This window comes from Megalops cyprinoides, chromosome 7 (genome assembly GCF_013368585.1).
Source record: "Megalops cyprinoides isolate fMegCyp1 chromosome 7, fMegCyp1.pri, whole genome shotgun sequence".
Classification (NCBI taxonomy): Eukaryota; Metazoa; Chordata; class Actinopteri; order Elopiformes; family Megalopidae; genus Megalops; species Megalops cyprinoides.
Window position 1 is genome coordinate 3,598,972 of NC_050589.1, and position 21,214 is coordinate 3,620,185.

At 41.5% G+C, this 21,214-nt stretch overlaps 2 protein-coding genes across 2 annotated transcripts; one reads left to right on the forward strand and one right to left on the reverse strand.

Annotated features, from left to right (window-relative positions):
* Window positions 1-508: 508 nt before the first annotated feature.
* ppih (peptidylprolyl isomerase H (cyclophilin H)) lies at window positions 509-18,790 on the forward strand. The gene is made up of 9 exons (XM_036534266.1): window positions 509-664; window positions 11,339-11,403; window positions 12,218-12,241; window positions 12,925-12,969; window positions 15,039-15,081; window positions 16,376-16,468; window positions 16,684-16,771; window positions 16,956-16,996; window positions 18,081-18,790. Exons 1-9 carry the CDS (start codon window positions 599-601, stop codon window positions 18,147-18,149), a joined length of 534 nt encoding a protein of 177 aa, XP_036390159.1. The 5' UTR covers window positions 509-598; the 3' UTR covers window positions 18,150-18,790.
* On the reverse strand, window positions 5,490-8,868 carry si:dkeyp-100a1.6. Its single transcript, XM_036534265.1, has 2 exons — window positions 8,774-8,868; window positions 5,490-6,970 (listed from the first exon to the last, which is right to left on the reverse strand). The coding sequence occupies exon 2, from the start codon at window positions 6,879-6,881 to the stop codon at window positions 5,832-5,834; it is 1,050 nt and encodes a 349-aa protein (XP_036390158.1). The 5' UTR covers window positions 6,882-6,970; window positions 8,774-8,868; the 3' UTR covers window positions 5,490-5,831.
* Window positions 18,791-21,214: the final 2,424 nt, after the last annotated feature.

Sequence of the window (21,214 nt, forward strand, 5' to 3'; positions counted from 1 at the left end):
TAAACTTTCCTAAACATTATTCAAAAAGACTTCACAAAGAGCGTATTGTAAAATTGTTGTCTATTGACTATAAAAAGACTATGATGCAGGATCGTTGTATCTGCAGGGTGAACTATAGATCTTAAAGTTGAAATTTACATGTATGATTTAGACCAGCGTTTCTCAATTCTGCTCCTGGAGCCCCCCTGTCCTGCATATCTTCTTATCCTTGCTCCAAACATGCTCTTGATTGAATCAGGTGTGCTCAGCTAATCAGAAGTGCCAATTGATGAGTTCAGTCCAGTAGGTAGAGCAGGGAAAGATGGAAAATGTGCAGAGCAGGGGCCCCCCAGGAGCGGGATTGACAGTCAGTGATTTTAGGCAATTAACGCATTAGCTGTTACACTGAAATAAAAACTAATTTTTGGAAAGACACACCGTAAAGCTTGAACCTCATGGGTACCCGTAAATGAATGTCCCTACTCGGCTGCCGTAGCCCAGTTAGTTTGAATCGAGCGTTGCCTGTAAATATAGCAGCCACGAGTAGGATATTGCTAAGTAGCTTGCAGGCGTTTGAAAATTTTTAATAGGTAAAACAAATTTTAGAAAAGCAGTAGTCATGAATGTTCAACCCTCAAATCCAAACAACCCAATTGTGTTCTTTGATGTAACCATTGGTGGCCAGGTGAGTAGATAATAAGGTAGCTATCGTCAGCTAACTTCCCAGCAAGCTAGCTGGATGACAGTTTAGCCTGTCTAGCGGCTGTGTGTGAAGTCCATACACCACTTTATATATTTTAGACTAGTGGAAACTAGTTAGTTTCCATTCTGCTATCAAACAAACGTAGCTTGCTAACGTAATGTTGTCTTAGATTTTCTGCCTTAAGTTCGCTGGATTTTTGTAACCTGACATAGCAATGCCGAAGTCTTGTTCAGTCACTAATTCGTTAGCTAACAAGCTAGTTGTCCTTTAACTTAGCTAGCTACGTTGCTGTACTTATAGCAAGCTCGGTAGCTGGTCCATTTATCAGCAGGGTGTTTTGCTGCTTAGATAGGAAAGCCAACTACATAAACGACTCGCTGCAATCTAATCACAGTGAATGGGAAACGGCATCACCATCCCGCTGTCTAACTAGCAGGGTAGGTGATTGCCTGGCTTTAACTTGTTAACAAGCCAAAACCTTTTTTAAAGTTTTATGGCATGCGAATTAGTGATGATGGTGATCAGCTTGCAGGTAATTTTATTTATTGCCTGGCCGTGACTGACAGTTGCCTTATTTCTCTTCTTCATACTGGAGCGGCGAGTACATTGGACCGGGTCTGTAAAACAGAAAATGTATGTTCATACTATATACTTTTGAGAACATTGCCAAATCAGACCATAAAAGGTATGTTTTGAAATAATGTTGTGAAGTACTGGGAATCCCAAAGGCTACTAAAGTAATGTAGCGAACATCTAACCTTTAAATGACTGTTAACAGTAATGCGCTCGTATATAGACTGTGAATATCCTTCAAAGTGAAGGTAGTGCCTGCCTGATGGGTTTGGAAGCATGAGTGAAGTGAATGTTGCAAGAGAAGCCGATTAGTTGCCCTGTCCAAACGCTATAGGTGTAGACCGATTAAATCCCCTTGATGTTATAATCACACTTTGTGGTATAAGATGCGAATCCAAATCCAATCAAATGTGAATGACACTGTTTTGATACTTTGATACTGTCTCAATGGTTTCATACTTGCTCTAGTGAAGGTCTATTGGTCCAAAGTGTCAAGAGCAGATATTAAAAGCTCTCATCATGATATAAGATTTGAAATGAAAACCAAGCATGAATGTCCACAATCTGGTGGAGAGTGCAGTACCTCAGTGAATTCTTATGATTTTACACAGCAGTGTTTCTGTGATAGCAGCAGTCAGTTGCAAAGACTAAATATAAGAACAAGATAGAAGGTTCACTGTACCATTATTATGGCTCATAATATACTGGCAAATTACTTGTGAAAACACAGGGAATACAAGTATATGAACACCACCTATATTACTGCACTTTAAATTATTGGTTTAATTTTTAGATATTCTACTGGCTAAAACTGAACTATGGGGACGGGGGTAGTCTAACAAATGTATACAGTGCCTCGAAAAAGTATTCAGCCCCCAGCCCTTTTTTTCACACAAATGATTTCCTCAAATCAATCAAAAACAAATGATTATTTTGTCAATCACGTAACTCTGCAACAGTGCAACCAAAAACAGAAATAAAATTATAAACCATTACAAAATAAAAAATAAAGAACTGAACAATTGTCAACAATTCATAAGTATTCATCCCCCTTCTTTACTGCTTGGTTGAACCACCTTTCACAGCTGTTGCAGCATTTAGTCTTTTTGGATAAGTCTCTATTAATTTTTCATTGTGATGGAGCAATATTAACCCATTCCTCCCTGCAAAATTGCTCAACCTATACCAGGTTGGTTGGACAAAAATTTTTAGGTCTTTCCACAATTTTTCATGGGGTTAAGGTCAGAACTCTGACTGGGCCACTCAAGGATGTCAATCTTTTTCATTTTAAGCCAGTCCAGTGTTGCTCTGGCAGTGTGCTTTGGGTCGTTGTCCCGCTTAAACACAAACTTCCTCCCTAGTTTATACTTTCTGACAGAGGGGAGTAGGTTTTTATCCAGAAGCTCCATGTATTGTGCAGCATTCATCTTCCTATCAATCTTGATGAGATTACCAGTCCCTGCTGCTGCAAAAACACTCCCATAACATGATGCTACCACCAGTGTATTTCACTGTGGGGATGGTGTTTCCTGGCTGATGTGCAGTGCAGTGTTAGCTTCTTCCTTGCTGTTCTTCCCTTTTTGTGCAATATCTTGGCGATTGTTGACCCCTGGATATAATTTTCAGTTGCAGCCACTGACTTCTGTCGCTTGATTAGAATGACAGTTGGCATCACAGTAGCCTCTCTGACAAGTGCCATTCTTGTTTGGTGACTACGTTTAGCGGGGCGGTCTGCCCTAGGCAGTGTGGCTGTAGTTCCACATTTCTTCCACCTCTGTATGATAGACTGCATTGAGCTCCGAGGTATGTTCAGTGCCTTTGAAATATTCTTGTATCCTTCCCCAGATTTGTGCTTCTCCAGAATTATATCCCTCACTTGTTTTGAATGCTTTTTCTCTTCATTTTGGTTTGTTTAGTGGAAAATCCAACCATACTGTTTGACCTTCTAGAGAGGGAAGGTATTTGTGCTCATGAAGTAATTCAAAACCGGTGATCCACTAACTTCCTACACAGGTGGAGACCATAAACAAATTGGATGAGTTTGTAAGGCACTATCTTGCACCTGAGCAAGATATAAGGGTATGAATAACTTTTAAATCTGTTTTTTTTTTCCCTAAATTTTTTAAATGTTTTGGATGTTTCTTTTGATTTGTCATGATGTACAATACTGTGGAGACCAGCTGGTCTCCACAAAAATCTTTGTACAAAAATCTTATTTTAATAATGTATTAAACTTGTAATCTGAGACAATAAATTGTGAAAACAGTATTGGGGGGCTGAATAATTTCTCAAGGCACTGTGTTGTGATTGACAGCATATGACCCTTTGAAATGAAAGTCCTGCCAAGTGAAACTTACACTTGTACTTATAAAACATCATCCACTTCTGCAAAGGAGAGATCTTTTTCATTACCATATTTCAGTCATGTAGAATAATGAAGACTTGTACAGCCGAAATTTCACAGCGAATCACAGGATTCACATTTGAATGTCGTGTGCAGGAGCACAAGAGACCTCATAGGGACATGGAAATTAGCTTCCTTATACATGCTGCACATTTGCAAATTGTGTGGGAAACATGTCAGTATCTTTACAATGGCAAAGACAAGTCCAAATACCACTTATGGATGTGTTTTGTTTACAAGGATTTTAATTAAACGATTGTCTGTTGAAATGTGGAAAGGAAGCAGTTCTACAAAGCCAGTGTCTTATCCAGCGTACCTTATTTTTCCCTAGTGTGCTGAAAGTATCCATACTTCCCACTCCTGGACCAGTGAGTTTTTGTTTACTTTACCTCTAGGTTGTGGTGTTACGGGCCGCAGTTGATCCGTGTTGTGTACGGATGGCCCCCCATGGTTCGGCACGCATGTGAACCGCAGAATAATTGCAAAGTTTAACCATAATAGTGTGAAATACAGTTTTACTGCTGCTGTTACTTTTGAAAGAAATAATTACCTAAATCTCGATGCAGAGTTGCAGTGAAAAGATACAAGCGCCATTTTAAAAACCATCAACGTTACTAGGCAGAAGTGTTGTGAAGACGAAGGTTGCAACCGAAATCAGTCACTCGTTTGCTCACTCACTATTCACAGTCATACAATAAATGAACAATTTTCTGGATATAGTTTTATGTTTGCAAGTTTATTCAAACATTTGTATGAACATCTTTGTGTCTAACTGTGCCAGCTAGCTAGCTAAGTGACTAGCTGGTTGCAACTGACATTAACCTGCCAGCTAGATAATACTGCTACCTATCTAGCCATCACTAGCTAACTTAAAGAAAGAACTAGCACCCAGCTTCATCTGTTCAAATAAGTTGAAACTAACGTTAGCTAGTTAACTGGCAGTTAAGTCCAGCAATCAAGTGTAAAATGTGTGTGTATATATATATATGCATGATATAGTGAATAGAGAGCGATTTCGGACATAGCTGAAGAACAGCAGAACAAGCGCTTAGAATTTATATATCGCGGTCGAAGCTGTCGCAATATTACAGACTTGTGAGCCCGGTTCCTACACCGCAATGGAAATCATGGCTACCGCAAAAGCAAAAGTCCCCTGCTTTAAGTGTGTAAGTTGTTTAAGTAATAAATGGAAAGCAAAGTTATATTTGCCCAACCCTTTTTTCTTTTTTTTTTTTTGCTGATCCAAAAATGATCCGATCTGTGACTCAAACACCACGGTACGATCCGAACCGTGAGTTGTGTGATCAGTTGCACCCCTACCTCTAGGTATGCTTTGGCCCAGTGTGTTGCGTTCTCACTAGTGGCACAAGCCAGCCAACTGGATGTGGGCATATTTCCAAGAAAATTCACTTTGAATGAACCGAAACATCACAGAGGGAAAGTGAAGGAATAAAAAATTGATTTTCTGACTGCTGCTTTCGTTTCTCGTGAGCTGTGTTGTAATCGCTGGTGCTTCCTGGTAGTGGGAGGGTACAGAGGGCTCTACGGCTCACTGGATTTGTATAAGCAAGGTATTTATGAAGCAGCCATTTTGTGGAAGTGGTGCTGTCGGGTCTGGAGTTGCAGTGAGCTGGAGTCACAGTTCAGCTGAATACCGAGCAGAGACTGCGCATCCTTATGCAGTCAAGGAGAACCTCATTTGTTGACCCAGTGTAGACCTGGCTAGTGTTAGTTACCATGAAATCCTTGAATTCCATGTACAGTAAAATGGTAACTGTGCAAACATCAGACACAAAGAACTCCCCATAAGATAATGTAAAATGACGTGGGCAAGCAGAAGTGTTTATTTGTTTGGTGGTCGTTCTTATCCAGACAGACTTACAAGGCCATCATGGCAAGATACATACACTGGATGACAAAGGAAGTAACAAGAGATGCAAGCTCAAGGGAATATGTACATAACAGTAATGAACACATACTTTGAGACTGATGGTAACTTTGAACAGGGATGAGAATTTTTTAGTGGTGCACAGCCGTAGAGTACATTGAGAACAGTTCTGGAGAGCGGAACATCCATATTTATTTAATAACGGATGGTGTATAAAGTTTTTATTTTTTCATTTTCCAGTCAAGGCCACGTTTGGTAGATGCGGCTTTGCGCTCAGACTGGAGTCAGACGTATAGGAGTTTGTCTGTGTCTCTGCTGGACAGGGTGTAGATTCCCTGGGACAGCTTCTCCTGGAGCTTTGATTCGTCCCCACTCTGCAGCTTGTAGACGCTCCACCTGCACGTGTCGTCCGGGGGGTTTCCACAGGGCCCCGGCTGCCGGCTCTGGAACCAGAGCACGGTCCCGATCAGGACGCTGTTGGCGCACAGCACCCACAGCAGGTTGACCGTCACGTAAGAGGGCGTGGCCAGGTTGAGGAGCCGGCAGGCCATGTTCACGCCCAGGAAGGGGATCCAGTAGAGGGAGAAGCCCAGGGTAAAGCGGAGCAGGAGCGGGGGATCCGGCAGCCCCTCGGCCTGCTCCGCCGCTGCCGGCTGCGGCGCTTTCCTGTAACTGAGCGGCAGGTCGCAGTGGGGCACGGGCGGGGAAGCGTCCCACTGCCTGGACAGCCTGAGGGCGGTGCGGAAGCACTCCGGCGCCCTCTGGCTGTAGTAGAGCAGCACTGCGGCGATGGCCAGGGACGTTCCCGCGCAGAAGTAGAGGACCACGGCGGAGTCCTGCACTGTGCACAGCAGCATGGGCTCGCCGTCGGTGGCTATTATGACCTCGCTGTCGGTGCAGTGGTAGGAGTAGACGCAGGCCAGCGCCCAAATGGACAGGAGCACCAAGCAGCAGGAGCGGGTCCTGTGGAGGCTCGTGGGGCGGCTGACGGGGCTCAGGGTGGCGCAGTAGTCCAGGGCACCCAGCAGCAGGAAAGGCAGAGGGAGTAGGGAGTACACAGTGGAGGAGTGAGAGAGGAGCAGGCACAAGGAGGAGGCGGCGTTCAGGTGCTGCCTGAAGAGCCAGATGTAGGCCGTCCCGCAGAGGAGCAGGACATCCACCAGGCACAGGGAGGCACCGCTGAGCCCCATGAAGGACCTCCGCAGGCTCTGGGAGCACAGCACCAGGGTCAGCGCATTCAGCCCCACCTTGAACCCAATGAGGGACAGGTAGAGAAGGGTATGGTCCTGCCAGCGTCTCCCCTCTTCCTCCCACGTCTCCAGAACAGCCAGCATTTTTCAGCCTCTGCAGACAAGCCTGTACTGTGATGCGCTGTTCAGGGCCCTTTCATTCTGCCTGTAGGCTTCCTGCAGTCAGGTGCGGTCTGTCAGAGAAAACAATCAGTGTTACACAAATCCAGTTTGGATCGACAGGGGGACAGAATGCTACAGCTTTCTGTAACCTCAAATATTGCAAATATTTGAACATACAATATCAGTTTCATATTTGGATTTACAGTCATAAAGGAGACCATGAAAACTTCATAAGTGATGTTAATGTGTCAACCTATGTGTCACATTAGACAGACTGTTATTTAGAAATCACTGATGGAATTGCTAACTTGAGTTGTCTGCGTGGGAAATGGTAAAATCTGTCCTCTAAATACTGCTTTGACCTTGATTTTGAAGAAAGGGATATACTTTTTGATTTCGAAAGAAAAAAAGAAATGAAATCCCCCCCCCCCCCCCCCCCCGAGCAAAGATCTAAAAGATATGGTTTAAATGTAGAGTGTGGAGCATATGTCTGTGAAGAGCAAAAAATATTCAGATATGAGTAGCAGCATGAACTGCCATCATATCCATGGCTTTGAAGGCTTTTTTAACTTCCCCGTTTGTTCACAATGTTTGGAATAGAAGATAAAAAACACTTCTCTTACGTAAAAGTACTTCCTGGTTTAACTGTCAACATATTTATTTGAATATCTGTGTGTGTCAGGAAATTTACAAGGTAATGTGTATTCTCTCCATTACTGTACTTTATTATGAGAGCCTTGTAAGTATACATATGCAGGATATCACAAACTTTAGGAATGTTAATAAAATATTCATTCATTTGGATGCAAGCTACAGTATACAGGTACCTTCTGTTGTCCATTCCTGTAGTATTTTATAGTGTTGTTGTAGTGTTGAAATAATTCTCATATAGCCAACAAAGTAATACAGTGTAAGACGGAGATTAAAAGGAGCGATCTCAAAAATATATTTTACAAATATTTGCACAGTGATTATCAAGCTTAAACGCTTGGAGCAGTTCCTTTTACCAGGCAGCGATGTATCAAGATAAGATTGATGTTATTGTCTGGTGATGAGTTTGAATGAGGGAGTGCACCTTAAATTTGTTTTTCCCAATTCTGTTCCGTAGGATCTACAATTTATTGTTTTTAATTCAAGCTGCGTGAAATTCACAAGGTTTTGTCAAGCTGTCAAGTGAAATAGTGATTTGTTTGAGTTTGCAGTCCTTAAACACGAATACGAAATTTAACAGAATTAAGATGCATTGGGCATAGGTGCGCAATTGATTATCTGTTGTGTGGATGAGAACAGATAATTAAATAACTAATTAAGTACATTTGTCTAAAGCAAAACGTGCAGCACAATTTTTCTGTCACAGAACAGCTGTGGCTGTTCTGTGACATGGAGAGGTGTTAAACCTAGATCAGGATCCCTGTTCAGTTAGCATTTCCGTCAAAGTGAACCGGATAGGAGCTGGCAGGATTGAGAAGATGCAGGATTACGATCAGCCAATGCTGTCCTAATTGAGACACATGGTAGTCATGGTCACCTTTGAATTATGTGGATCTTATTCTGAAGATCCAGGCAGTGAATAGCCTTCTCTGGCAGAACCCTGAATTATCTGTGGTCTCATATTTCTTAAAATGCACTGCGCAGTCATGGCACCGCTGTTAAATACTTGTGCCCCAAATCCTGACCAGAAGGAAATGCTGTCATGTCCTTGCGGGTAATTGCACTGAAAGATATGATTACAGTATCATTAAAAGCAACTTGAAAAGTGAAAAGAATGAAAATTTTATATATTTTATATATATATATATATATATATATAAAATGTAATATAAAAAAATATAAAATATAATATAAACGCTCATTTAAACAATTTGAGTCTGTACCTTTTGAGGTGTGATCAGGGCGCTCACTGCACACACGAGATTTCCATTTGTTGTGTGGATTCAGTGTAGGAGCCAGTACTCCAGGCATGTCACTAACATCCAGCCAAGCGGACGCTGCTCTTTAAACTTTCTGTGCACTCCCTGATACCGGCCTGACACGCCCTCGGCTCCTTGCTCTCATTGGTTCCCTCAGTGCGTCCCTCCACCTTCGGTTATTTCCCCGGTCAGGCTAGCTGAGACTGGAGCCGGTATCTTTTGTGCGAGATACGAGCCTTATCACGTCACCAGAGATTGTTTAAGCTCAGAGGGGCTCCGTGAGTTATGTGGTATGGACTTCATGTAACTTTAATGCTATGAAACACGAGTGTACATGAAGATCCCAGCTTTGTCAACTGGAGAGTATCGAGCAACAAAAAAAATTGACGGCAGGTGTGTCAAGTTGCAGGTTGGGGAAGCGCTGCAGCTCTGAGCTTGTGGCCCTTGGGCTTCCTACCTGAGTAACTGTAATATTCCTGAGATTTGAGACCATGCCAGAGCTCTCTCATCTAACCTTACTTTTTCGATTCATACATTATACATTATACAGCCATACAAAACATGCTGAAACTTGGACCATTTAGCAGATTCTTCCTCTTAATCTTCTTTCTATTTTTCTTCACCAGTACCTGCAGAACTGCTTCATCACTGGTCCCTTCTATCTGGGTCGCACCAGGTAGCAGCATTTGTTAATTCTAGCCAATTGCAAGCCAAAAAGACACTGCCAGCCTAGGCATATTCTGTCTTAACTGGATTCAGATGCCGGATCAAGAGAATTTGTACACTAAATGGTGGAGTTAAAATTGGATGTGAGGAAACCGATCTTAGAAAAGATATTAAGAGTATACCCTTAACCACACCAAGTGTACAGACAACAAGGATGTTCACACAATGCGGGTTCAAGCAGTAGCACACATTGTAGAATTTGGCACACAGTGGTCAGAGTTGCTTTGCAATAATGCTTGTTCAGTTTGTCTGAGGCGCACATTGTACAGCGTGCGCGTGAGTACTTTGCCACAGAATTCTGTAGCGTTAACCTGCTCGGCAGGTGGGAAATACTTGGAGAAAGAATGAAGTCATACCTGAAAACACAATAGCTTCTTAACCGCAGACTTGTGCACCCGCTCACACCCACAGCTGAAGGTTACAGTGCCAAAAGGCTTCTGTCGTCCTACCTCCAGTTTCAAGTAATGTGGAATTAGCATTGTTTGCATGTGACCTGGAACAGAGGCTTTTTTTGGTTGGTCTGCAGAGGCATATACATCCCACGAGAACAATGGTACTAAGAGAAAATATCGGGTCATGTGTGAACATGAGCCGGAAAATCACCCAGCACCACGTCAGTCAGTGCCGTACGGAAAAATTACTTGCGGGTATTATCTTGAAACCCCCAAAGTCATCCTAGTTTGTCTTTCAGGTTTTGCAAAAGTAGCGCTATATTTGGGATGGCCTGTGCTGTATATGAGGAGCAAGTAATCTACACGCTTGACTGTCTTACCTGTTGCTGTGAGTAGGATCTTCACCGTGGAAAGAAGGGATCCTTGCTTGGTGGAAGGGGGCACATTCTGCCCTCCGCCCAGGCACCACGTTTCTGTCTGATGGAAGCGCTGAGGTCTTCCCAAGGCCCAAGCCCGTGCTGAGAATGTGCAGCATTCTGCTGAGCGCTGCCCTGTGCTGTCGCATTGAGGCTGAGAGAGACAAACGGGTCTTTTCAGTGGGGCCTGAATGGCCGGCCCCCTCCCCGTCCCACGCAGTGCGGTGGCAGCTCGGGGCTTGTACGCTCCATTTTTCGGCGCGCCCTGGGGGTGGGCTGCTATCTGACCCACTTACAAACGCTCATTGACTCCGGGAGAGTTACAGCGGCCATTGTACACAGCAAAACCCCCCACCACCCAAAACACTTTCACAGATTCTCGATAACCTGAATACATTTTGTTGTACAACTTACCGGGCATTTCTGTGTTTACCAGGCTGCCTAGCATTTTTGGTGGGGGTAGAAGGGGCTTGTGATGTTAATCGTTTTATTGACGTTAAGTTGAAAATTGGCAGTGTTTTCTCGTGTTTTTACATAATTTAATGTATAAACTGTTCTGCTACTGTCTACTCACAATTTGTGAATCTGGTGAGCTGAGGGTAGTGAGTCACCTTTGCAGGAGAGCCAGTGCATTAGCGATCCAGTGTTGTATTACATTAATACATTACATTATTGGCATTTCAGTTACAGTTTCTTACAATGTTATTGGATATTTACTTATATTTACCAGATATTTACTTAAGTGTCTCGCCCAACGGTACAGCAGCAGTGCCCCAGTGGGGAATTGAACCGGCAACCTTTCAGTTACAAGTCCTGTGCCTTAAGCACTATGCTACGCTGCTGCCTGGTGTACCCAGTAGAAGCGTTGTTTCTGTTGGGTACACAGCTGGGTACACAGGCATATGTAGAATGGGCAGCTCTCCCCAGCATTGTGCCAGTATCCAGTATGTGTTTTTTTTTTTTTTTTTAATTTTGTGTGTCTCTGTTTTCTCCAGGAAGTTGGACGAATGAAGATAGAGCTTTTCGCAGATGTTGTTCCAAAAACGGCTGAGAATTTTCGGTAAGTTCATCAGTTCACGTAAGATAAGATAGGATAAGAGAGCTTTATTTTATTGTTCCAGGACAATTAAATTACAGTTGCTACCCTGTGCCAGTGCCAATGCCAGGACAACATAGAACACAAACCTAAAACAACAAGAATTTATACGACATGTATAAATGTATAAAAATATGAGGAGTTTATAAAAAAGAAAAAAGTATTAAGGTCTGTGCATTGACAGGAACAATCAGCAGGGTTATGTAGAAATGTCCTTGTAATACACATGAAATTGTGCTGGAGTAGTAATATACTCCATAACTATTACCATAAAATCTGCAAATATCTGATTATTACACATTGCCATCTTAAAGTGCAGTGCACATGATGTCCATATTATTGCACACTGCATATGTTCCCTCAGACAAGTGTACAAGTGGAATGAAAGTCTTAGCTGTTCAGAGGTTTAAGCCTCTTCACGATGTAAGCGCAATGTACTTCACAGCTTCATGGGAAAACAAATAATCAAGGTTTAAATTTATTACAGAGTTTCTCACATTCATTTCTGCTACCTCCTGAATTGTTTGGCAAAAGATAGGCTTGCTTATATTATTTAAATATGTTATTTAAATTTATTTAAATTCAAGAACAAAGTGCATTGCAGTTAGGTTCAACAGAGCGCTTTGTGGTGTTTATCAGAGTATACCCTGTAGAACACAGAGGCACATGGCAGAGAAAAGGAAACGATCAAATAAAGAATCGGCAGGCCTTGAGTGTGTTTCTGTGTAATCAATACGCTACTGTTGACCTTTGGCTCATTTTGTGTCCCCTTTCTTAGGCAGTTCTGCACTGGAGAATTCAGGTGAGTGCAACACAGACTCTGACATCATAGATTGCACCTCACTGTTGTGATTGTGGTCTAGTTTGCTTCCAGTTATTTATTAATTTCATATCTATAGTGAGCTACCAGTTAGTGACATGCTTGATATCTGAATGAAAGTCCTCTTCATTGCTTTTTAGTGGAATGTGTATAAATGTTTTGACAAATAGAAGTAAGTGGACCTTGTTGTTTCAATGCATGTTTTACATTCATTTAAATCACTCCAGTGAGTATTCAAGGTTTAGCTTCAGCTAATATCTGACTTTAACTACTGTGTTGTATGCACAAATGCTGTTTAATTCATTAAGCTGTCATTTGTGCTTTTACAAATGCCATTCCAAGTAAATGATTAAAATATTAAGAGCAGAAAGTTGGTACAAAATCCAGAAATGAATTGTCCTTCTTTGTCTACTCCAATCAGATTTGTTTGGTTTTTAAGTTTAATTCATTCAGCTAATGAATGCTAAAGCTTTGAGAATATCATTTTTATATCAGGGTACAAATGGATAAAATGTCTCAATGTGGCTTAGTCTGCAGTCCACACAACATTCAAAAGGGTTTACTTAAGGTGAAAGAGTTGTCTTTGGGTTTTTTCCATGACATAGAAATACCTTTCGTTCACAATGGTGTCAGCATGTATGCAAATCATATATATTTCTCAACAGAAAGGATGGTGTTCCTATCGGCTACAAAGGATGCACATTCCACAGGTATGGTTGTGTAACAGACTATTTTATATACAAAGAGAAGAAAAACGCACACCTTGCTTTATTTTTTTATTTTTTTATTTATTTTTTATTTGAGTATCGTGGAAATTGTCCAGGTAAAAACCATTGCGCAGGAGCAGGAAGTACGTTACCAAGGGAGACAAAACGCTGAGAATTGAGGTGTACTCGGATATTTGCGAGTCGACCAAGCCAGTGGTCCCTATTCAGGATTTTCAGATCCAGGTCTGATCCCTATGGCCAGAAGCTTAGGTTGGTTCAGAGTTTTGCTTTGAGACCCTTTACTAGAAGAATTGCTGTACTTCTCTCTGAGAACAACCCTTTGAACCTGTAATGATTTGCACATTATTATTATCTACTGACTACTTAGCTAGCTACCTGTTTATATAGTATATAGGCCCCCAGCTTTGTTATTTATTGAAAGCTAGCTAGCTGATACTGTATTGCGTTTTTAAAAAGCATATTCTACTGGCTAGATCAAGTAACCTTAGCAGTCATCTTTGGAAGATGAATGAAAATATGGGTTTTTTAACTATTTAAATGCAGCTTTTTGTTCAGTCAGTTGCATTTTCAATGATAGACCTCTGACCTATGAAGATGCAAAAGATAATGTCTTTCTTTAAACATCACATCAGAAATATCCGGATCCAGGTTGGTTAAGCTAGTAAATTGGGTTGTGATGAAGGAAATAGACACTTGTTCGGAAAGTGACACACCGTGATGTCCCATCTCAGCCATCACATTGACAGGAGTTGCCTAACTAGATTTTTAAGAGCTGTACATCACAGAACGTGCTGCATGTTAGCATGTTGTCCATAACAGAATCGTGGTGGCTGCCCCCCAGACATCCAGGCGGTGTTCAAAGACGGTTCCAGGAGGTCAGGACTGTCAGACCTCTGATAGGAGTGGACCGAGTGTTCCTAAAACATTCCTTTGTCACCAATTACGCTTTACAACCTTCCTTCTATCGCCTATAAGGGCCAGGCATCTGCGTCTAACAAAGATGTCGCTGTGGCCAGAGTGCGGTGACATCAAGGTCACACGCACATACTGTAAAGTGATGTCCCAGAACAAAGCAGGTCTCTCAGAGAGCGATAAGCGGAACCCAGAGATAAACAGAGATCTATGCAAGAAGAGAGGCGGTTGGCTCTGAATACAGAATACAGAGCATTGGAAGAAGCATTAGCAGTGTATCTGCCGGTAGCAGAAGAAAGTGGTGTGTTCTTGTTTTCCTTTTTCCAGTCAAGATGGTGAATGCTGCTGTCTGTACAAAATCACCACATAAAAAAAATAAAGCCACAGAACAAAAGAAATGTCATGCTTTGAAGTGAGGTGTTGAGCTAAGGCTGTCAAAAACACGTCAGGGGTGACCATTCAGAATTTACCGGTGTCATCACCAAAGGAGCCACAGTAAAAGTGGTTTAAAAAAAGACTATTACTTGATTTATGGATTGTTCTGAGAACTGTCAAATGCACATTCATTTCTATGTCACATCTGTTTTTTTTTTTTAACGCTTGTCATCAGGGGGAGGTGATGGGATGTGTATTTTGGCAAGCAAACATTGCATGTGTACTGGTTTACATTTATGATGAGAAGCGACAAGGATACCCTGAACTCTCAGGATTGGCTTCATGTACAGTGCCCACAGAATTTATTCTATCCTTCTAAAAAGGAACAAAAAACCTGTTGGAACATAGCATGCTAATTTAGCATGAACATAGCATATGTATATACAGTATATTTATATTTTTCATTTTAGATATAAGCAGGAAGCATTACCCAGTACATATTTTGTTATATTATTTTTATGCCTATTTAGTCAGGGCGCTATATGTCTACAATGTAATAGCACTATTTAATATATTTAATAAATATAAATATACTATTTATATATTTAATAGGTTCCACAGCAGTAATGCAGCGTTGCAGTGGATGTAAGTTTATTTCCTTCATGCTCACTTCAGGCATCACACATTAAAGGCTCTGAAGGACCACAGGTGTGCTCACTCAGCTTGTTTGTCATTGTGTACAAACTTCAGTGTGTTTCTCTCAGGGTGATCAAGGACTTCATGATCCAAGGAGGGGACTTTGTGAATGTGAGTGCACGAGTGTGTCAGTGACATGCCTAAAGACTGGGAATCTGGAAAACCATAAAGAGAGACAGCCTTGAAGCTGCCGGAATGTGCAACGTGCTCAGGCATAAAATTCATCCAGCCACTGCCATTGTTATTGCTATGTACCACTATTAATGTGCGCAGTTATTTCATAGGCCAATATAGTAATAAATAGTAATAAATTAATGCTAAATAGCTGTATTACTGTAAATGTTCATGATAAGGATACTTATCATTAATGAACATCAATATATAGTTGAGTTAATCATTAATCTTTGCAGACTCAAATAAAGCCTTGTAGTCTCCTTTATATCTTTTGGAGAGTAATGAGTTCTTAAATGAATCTTTTTAGATGTAGAAGCTTGCCGTTCAGCCAAAAAATGACAAGGTGTCGAGAGCATGTATTTGTTGTATACATGTTGCACAGCGGAAAGGTGTGCAGAACTATGCTTTGTCTTTTAATGTATCAGTCAGAATCCTAGACCAAGTGCTGTTTTGATGGCTGTTCTGTTCTTGTTTTCAGCTGTGGATTTACATGCAGATGTATATCCCCTTCAGGGTATTCATCGATAAGATAAATTTGCCTGTGGTTGCTTCAGTACACTGAAACCAGATGCCGGGCAGTATTTACCTAAAGCTTCATGCACAAATACAGCTGTAATGGATCTTCAGTACACTGTCACTGTGATGCCAGACAGACAACATGCCTCATGTGGCAGTCGAATGTCTTTTCCTTTCAAGTAGTACCTGTCATATTGCGTTGTCAAATTTGAAAGTGTCAGTTCAGGAAGAGGCTCTTTATAAACCCTTCCAGGCTTAACATAGGTTTTACTGCACACAACCTGAGAGAGAGAGAGAAACCACAATCCCACGTCTAAAGATCAATCACAGTGTCTCAACACATTTCAGAAATAGAACAAACACGCTAATAATTAGGTTAATTAAGAGCTCAGTTTCAAGGTGATGACTAACGCTGCCATAATTGTGCGTGTAAATAGTCGAGGACGGAAAGCCATGTATTAAGCCATCAGGCAGCTTTGCGTGGGACGGGTACATTAAACTCAAAACATAAGCCACTCATCTATGACCCCTTGAGGTCGAGCTAAAAAACAAAGAATTGTTAGATGAGCCTCTAAGTGCCGTTTTTTTCCCTTTCTTCTTGCTCCCTCTTGTGGACATTTTTGAACTAGTATCCAATTGGTGACTTTTTTTTTTTTCTCTGATTGATAAGACCGTTCATTCTCAAGTTGATTTGGACTGTGGGTTGCTGTCTTAGGGCGATGGCACTGGGATTTGCAGTATCTACAGGGGTCCATTTGCAGACGAAAATTTCAAAATGAAGCACTCCGCACCAGGCCTCTTGTCAATGGTAAGACCTTTTCTTTAATTCAACACCAGCTCCACTCACAGTAATAAAGTAAGAAACTCTCAAAACTGTCATCAACACCATTCAAACAGTCACACAACCAGGTTAAAGTAAATTAGCTGTTTAAAAGCTTCTGTAAACCCTGAATTTGTTGATATTAAATAAAAATAATATCAAGCACACGCGTGCCGTTGATAATCTTCATTCTGTGTGTTCAGGCAAACAGTGGCCCAGGAACAAACGGTTGCCAGTTTTTCATCACTTGCACCAAATGTGACTGGCTGGATGGGAAGCATGTGGTTTTTGGTGAGTACTTCCTGTGAGAGGACACTGGATTCACCTGTGCAGGTGATTGGTAGAATTCATTCCTACCACCCTGGCCTTCAGTGCCTGTCTGGATTGGTCGATGGATTATGAGCTATAAATTCTTTTTGCTGGTCTTCTGTTCAGCGGTCAGCACGTAACAGTGTCTGCTTTTGTAACAATTTAGGGAAGGTGGTGGATGGCCTACTCGTCATGAGAAAGATCGAGGTGAGTTGCTGGCGCTTGTTGATTTTCTTTTGATAACAGCATATTCATTAAATGCTGCTATAGAGGAAGTGCAGTTACACACTGGGACTCCCCAAAAGCTAGGAGCATGTCCTGTTGCATATTAATTGTATAGTTATATTCCAACATAAGACAACTGGTTAATTTAAAAGCTTATGTCTCAGCCAGCTATGATCGGGACCCCACAATGGCAGAACAAATAAGCATCATTCCACCAGGTCAGGGGTGGGTTGGTTAACGGGGTGCCCTCATCTCGCTGTTCTCAGACACCCTGTAACTTGTCAGGTACCAATGAGCCGCTCAGATGATATCAGTAGAGACATACCTATCCCCCATTCGGTGTTTGCTTCACTGTGGTGCAGACTGGTGGTGTGAAAAATGGTGCGTTTATTGGAGGATTCCATTTCTGATCCCCGCCAATCCTGCACAGGCACAGAAGTTGTCATTCTGAGATGACTGTATTATGTAACATGCGATTCCAAAAAAGGGGGTGTGAAAAGCATTTTAAAAAAGAAATGAGCAGCCTTTAGCTGTAGTCTGAGATCAGTGGCCCTTGTGGGTTTACCCGCAGTCACACCCTGTGTGTCAGTAGTGGAGAGCGTGCTGTCCGCCATGCCAAAGAGTGTTATGAAATACCTTTGGAATGGCTGACAGCACCAGCAGTAACCTCACCCGGTGCTGGATTCCACAGACTGAGATGCTCTTAATCATAATGAACTGCTGTTTGGCAGTAAGGGAACTGTTTGTTTCTTAGGAAGAATTTGTTTGAAAACTGCAGAGGCGCAATTGGAAAGTAAAAATAATGCAAATCATGGGCTTTGTACAAAGGGGTTTTGGCAGGCTGGCACATTCTTATCAGTTTTGATCCAGGAATATGTAAAACATTATGCTCAGACGTTTAGCACTGAGTCGAGGGACCAGTGAACTCTGCAATACCAAAAGGGTAAAATCAAAGGTGTTGCTTCAGCAACCAGCAGTCAAAGGTCATATGTCAAGTTTGGGGTGCCGTTAATTCAGAAAATGTGATGAGTGATTTTGAAAATCTCACAAACTCTTTCCTATACAGAATGTACCCACAGGACCTAACAACAAGCCCAAGTTGCCCATTGTGATTGCCCAGTGTGGGGAGATGTGACCCCATCGCCACATGGACAAGCTAACATGTACATGGACTAATTTGGTTGAATCTTGTTTTTTTCTGTTATGTTGAATTTCCTCACAAACAACAAAAATAGTTCTGGGCAATTTTACCTCAAATACCTTGGTCAGTTTAAAGTATGTAAATAAAGCCCCAAGATAAGACTGGAATTTCACAATTTATAAGGTATCCAGGGCACACCCAGGGGACAAAAACCAGAAAATATTCCCATTGTGACATTGCCATTCAAGGCCCTTACACAGTGATTGCTCCTTCAAAGTTTAAGGTTAGACACATCTGAGTGGTATGCAGTCTAATCAGTATGAATGCGTTCATGACAAAAATTGTAGAGAATGGAGGTTTAATGTTGTATTTGTAACGGAAGTAGCGTATGAAGTGGCAAAGGGTTTGCTAGTACATTATTGTGTTTCTTTTGTATCTGATAATTGGCATATTGGCTTAACATATTTGAATGGGGCCAGAAGATACCGAGATAAAGGGTGAGACTGAAGTGCTAAAATTCTGGTAAACATTACTGTTGCAAACTAGAGCTGAGATGATAGCTATGAGGCCTTCACCAGTTGATCTCAATTTCCAGGCCCTGTGTATTTGTTACCTTGCACCAATGTGTGTATGACCTGAGGAAATAAATACTTTTTTTTTTACTAAAGCATCATTTTATTCATTATTTGTCACTGTTTATGAACATTTAAAATCACACTATGACTGAGGATCAGTTTTACATTTATTCATTTAGCAGACGCTTTTATCCAAAGCGACTTACATAGGTTACAGTTCTTTACAATGTTATCCATTTATACAGCTGGATATTTACTGAGGCAACTGTGGGTTAAGTACCTTGCCCAAGGGTACAGCAGCAGTGTCCCAGCGGGGATCGAACCGGCAACCTTTTGGTTACAAGTCCTGTTCCTTAACCACTGTGCTACACTGCCCATCAGTTCTTACCACAAATATAAAAAAGGGTATGACTCATAATTTCATAGTCGGCCAGCCATAATCGCCCTCACTACACCAGACTGTCTGGCAATTGAAAGACAAGAGCGTCCAACAAATGGTGCCCTAAACTAAGGTAGATAAGCATGCAAAGAGAATGCATTACATTACTGCAATTTAACAGATGCTCTTATCCAGAATTACAGAGGTTACTTTTTTAAAAAAAAAAAAAAACATGTTACCCATTTATACAGCTGGATATTTACTGAGACAGTTCTGGGTTAAGTACCTTGCCCAAGGACACAACAGCAGTGACCCAGTGGGGAACCAAACCAGCAACCTTTCGGTTACAAGACTAGCTCCTTACCACTATGCTACACTGCTGCTACAGTGTGCATGTGGCATCAGGCTAATAAGGCACTCTAATCACAACACAGAACATACAACACAATGGATTGTATATTTCAACCTGCAGACCTTCTCAGGAAGACTCCCTTGTCCTTGCTGAACTGGCCTTGTGTCTCAGCTTCCTACCCTGATGCTTTTTAAGTGAGGTTTTGAGCCGAGAAATATGATCCAGCAAAGAGTGTGTCCCGTAATGGAAAAATTGCTGTTACTTCAAGTTGACATGAACCTTTGGGCTAATGGAGTGAAAATTAGTGATGTTGTTTTCCACAATCTCCAGGCAAGCATGTGAGAAAGTAACTTGTTTATGTGTCACTCTTCAATATCACAGTGTTACATTCTATAACTTTAATTAAAAATCACATATAAAATAAACTATTCTAATCCCATAATGTTGCAGAATATTCAGAATTAGTACAAGAAAATGTGATGTACTGAAGAGTTCTAATGCAAGATTGACAATAAAACAGCATAACTAGACTTGAGAAACACCAGGATAATAAATTTGATAAACATAATATTTGCAATGCTAAATTTCATCTAGTGGATAGGCAGGAGACTAACAGGGTGGTGTACACCAACTGGGCTGGTGGGAGAGGCACTTTACTTTGGCAGGGTACCAACAGGAAAACGTGTGGAAAAACTCAACTCTGTCATAATGGGCAGAGCACCACATAAAGCGGTAAGTGCTTTGGTATAGGTAAGAGCATGGGCGTCAGTTTGTTTTGAAAAGTGGTGGGGATAACGACGGGTTCGACGTGTTCACACCTTTTTAAAGTGGTGGGGACGAAATGGGCCACGACAAAAAGTGGTGGGGACATGTCCCCAGTTTATGGGTAAGAGTCTGAAGAGATTTCAAAGACACCCACGCCCCCTCCCGTTGTGTACAACAGCGGCTAGTCCTTTATGACGAGCCCTTCACGAAATGGCCAGTGCTCTCACACAGTGCCGAGAGAGAATTAACATGACAACGGGCCGGACTGATGTGGTTCTGTGTTGAGACAAAGCTGGGGATGTCTTGTTGGTGATGCTGTGAATAAGTCCTTCAGTTCTGAGGTTCAAGTCAAGCGGGGATTCTTCGAAAAGCTAAAAGCAATTTTGATGCTAACATTAATGTAAGCAGACTAAAAAGACGCGCTGAGCTCTCGCCCGGTTGTTTCATATTCATTTAATTCATAATCTAACTTGGATGCTGCAAGTATACTCAACATTTTATCTGTCTAGAAGTTAACTTATTATTTTTTAAAACATGCCATGCTTGTCTCACAAATAAGTGTATCACATCTGAACTCTGGACTTTTTTTCCATTTCTGTAAAGATTGGTTTATTCCATAACATAAACGGTGTTTTTGGAAATTCAGGATGTAAAAAAACTTGGTTAGAAACTCTAGTATTTCATCATTACATCAATCAGATAAAAAAAAGTTTCGAGAACTCTGTAGCGGTGAATCAGCCACTAAAAGGTGATTATCAAACACAATCGTCCACGATCGTCAGCAGCGACTGGCTGTCATTTTGATGGCTTTTTCATATACACGACGCTGCCAACAGCGTCAATGTTTTTTCAGTTCATTAATAGGCGTTATTACAGTGAAGTCTGAAGTTGTGACTACACTCGGCATGTTATTGTGCTATGTTACTGTAGCATACTAAAACGCAGTCTTGGTGTTTAAAATGAATTTTATTGACATAACATGCGTCTT

What these genes read in the sequence shown, in the direction of transcription:
- ppih (XM_036534266.1), top strand. Translation starts at nt 599, where the DNA reads ATGAATGTTCAACCCTCAAATCCAAACAACCCAATTGTGTTCTTTGAT. An exon ending in AAGGAGGGGACTTTGTGAAT is followed by an intron (nt 15,082 to 16,375) that starts GTGAGTGCACGA and finishes TTGCTGTCTTAG; the next exon opens with GGCGATGGCACTGGGATTTG. An exon ending in TGGGAAGCATGTGGTTTTTG is followed by an intron (nt 16,772 to 16,955) that starts GTGAGTACTTCC and finishes GTAACAATTTAG; the next exon opens with GGAAGGTGGTGGATGGCCTA.
- si:dkeyp-100a1.6 (XM_036534265.1), bottom strand. Translation starts at nt 6,881, where the DNA reads ATGCTGGCTGTTCTGGAGACGTGGGAGGAAGAGGGGAGACGCTGGCAG.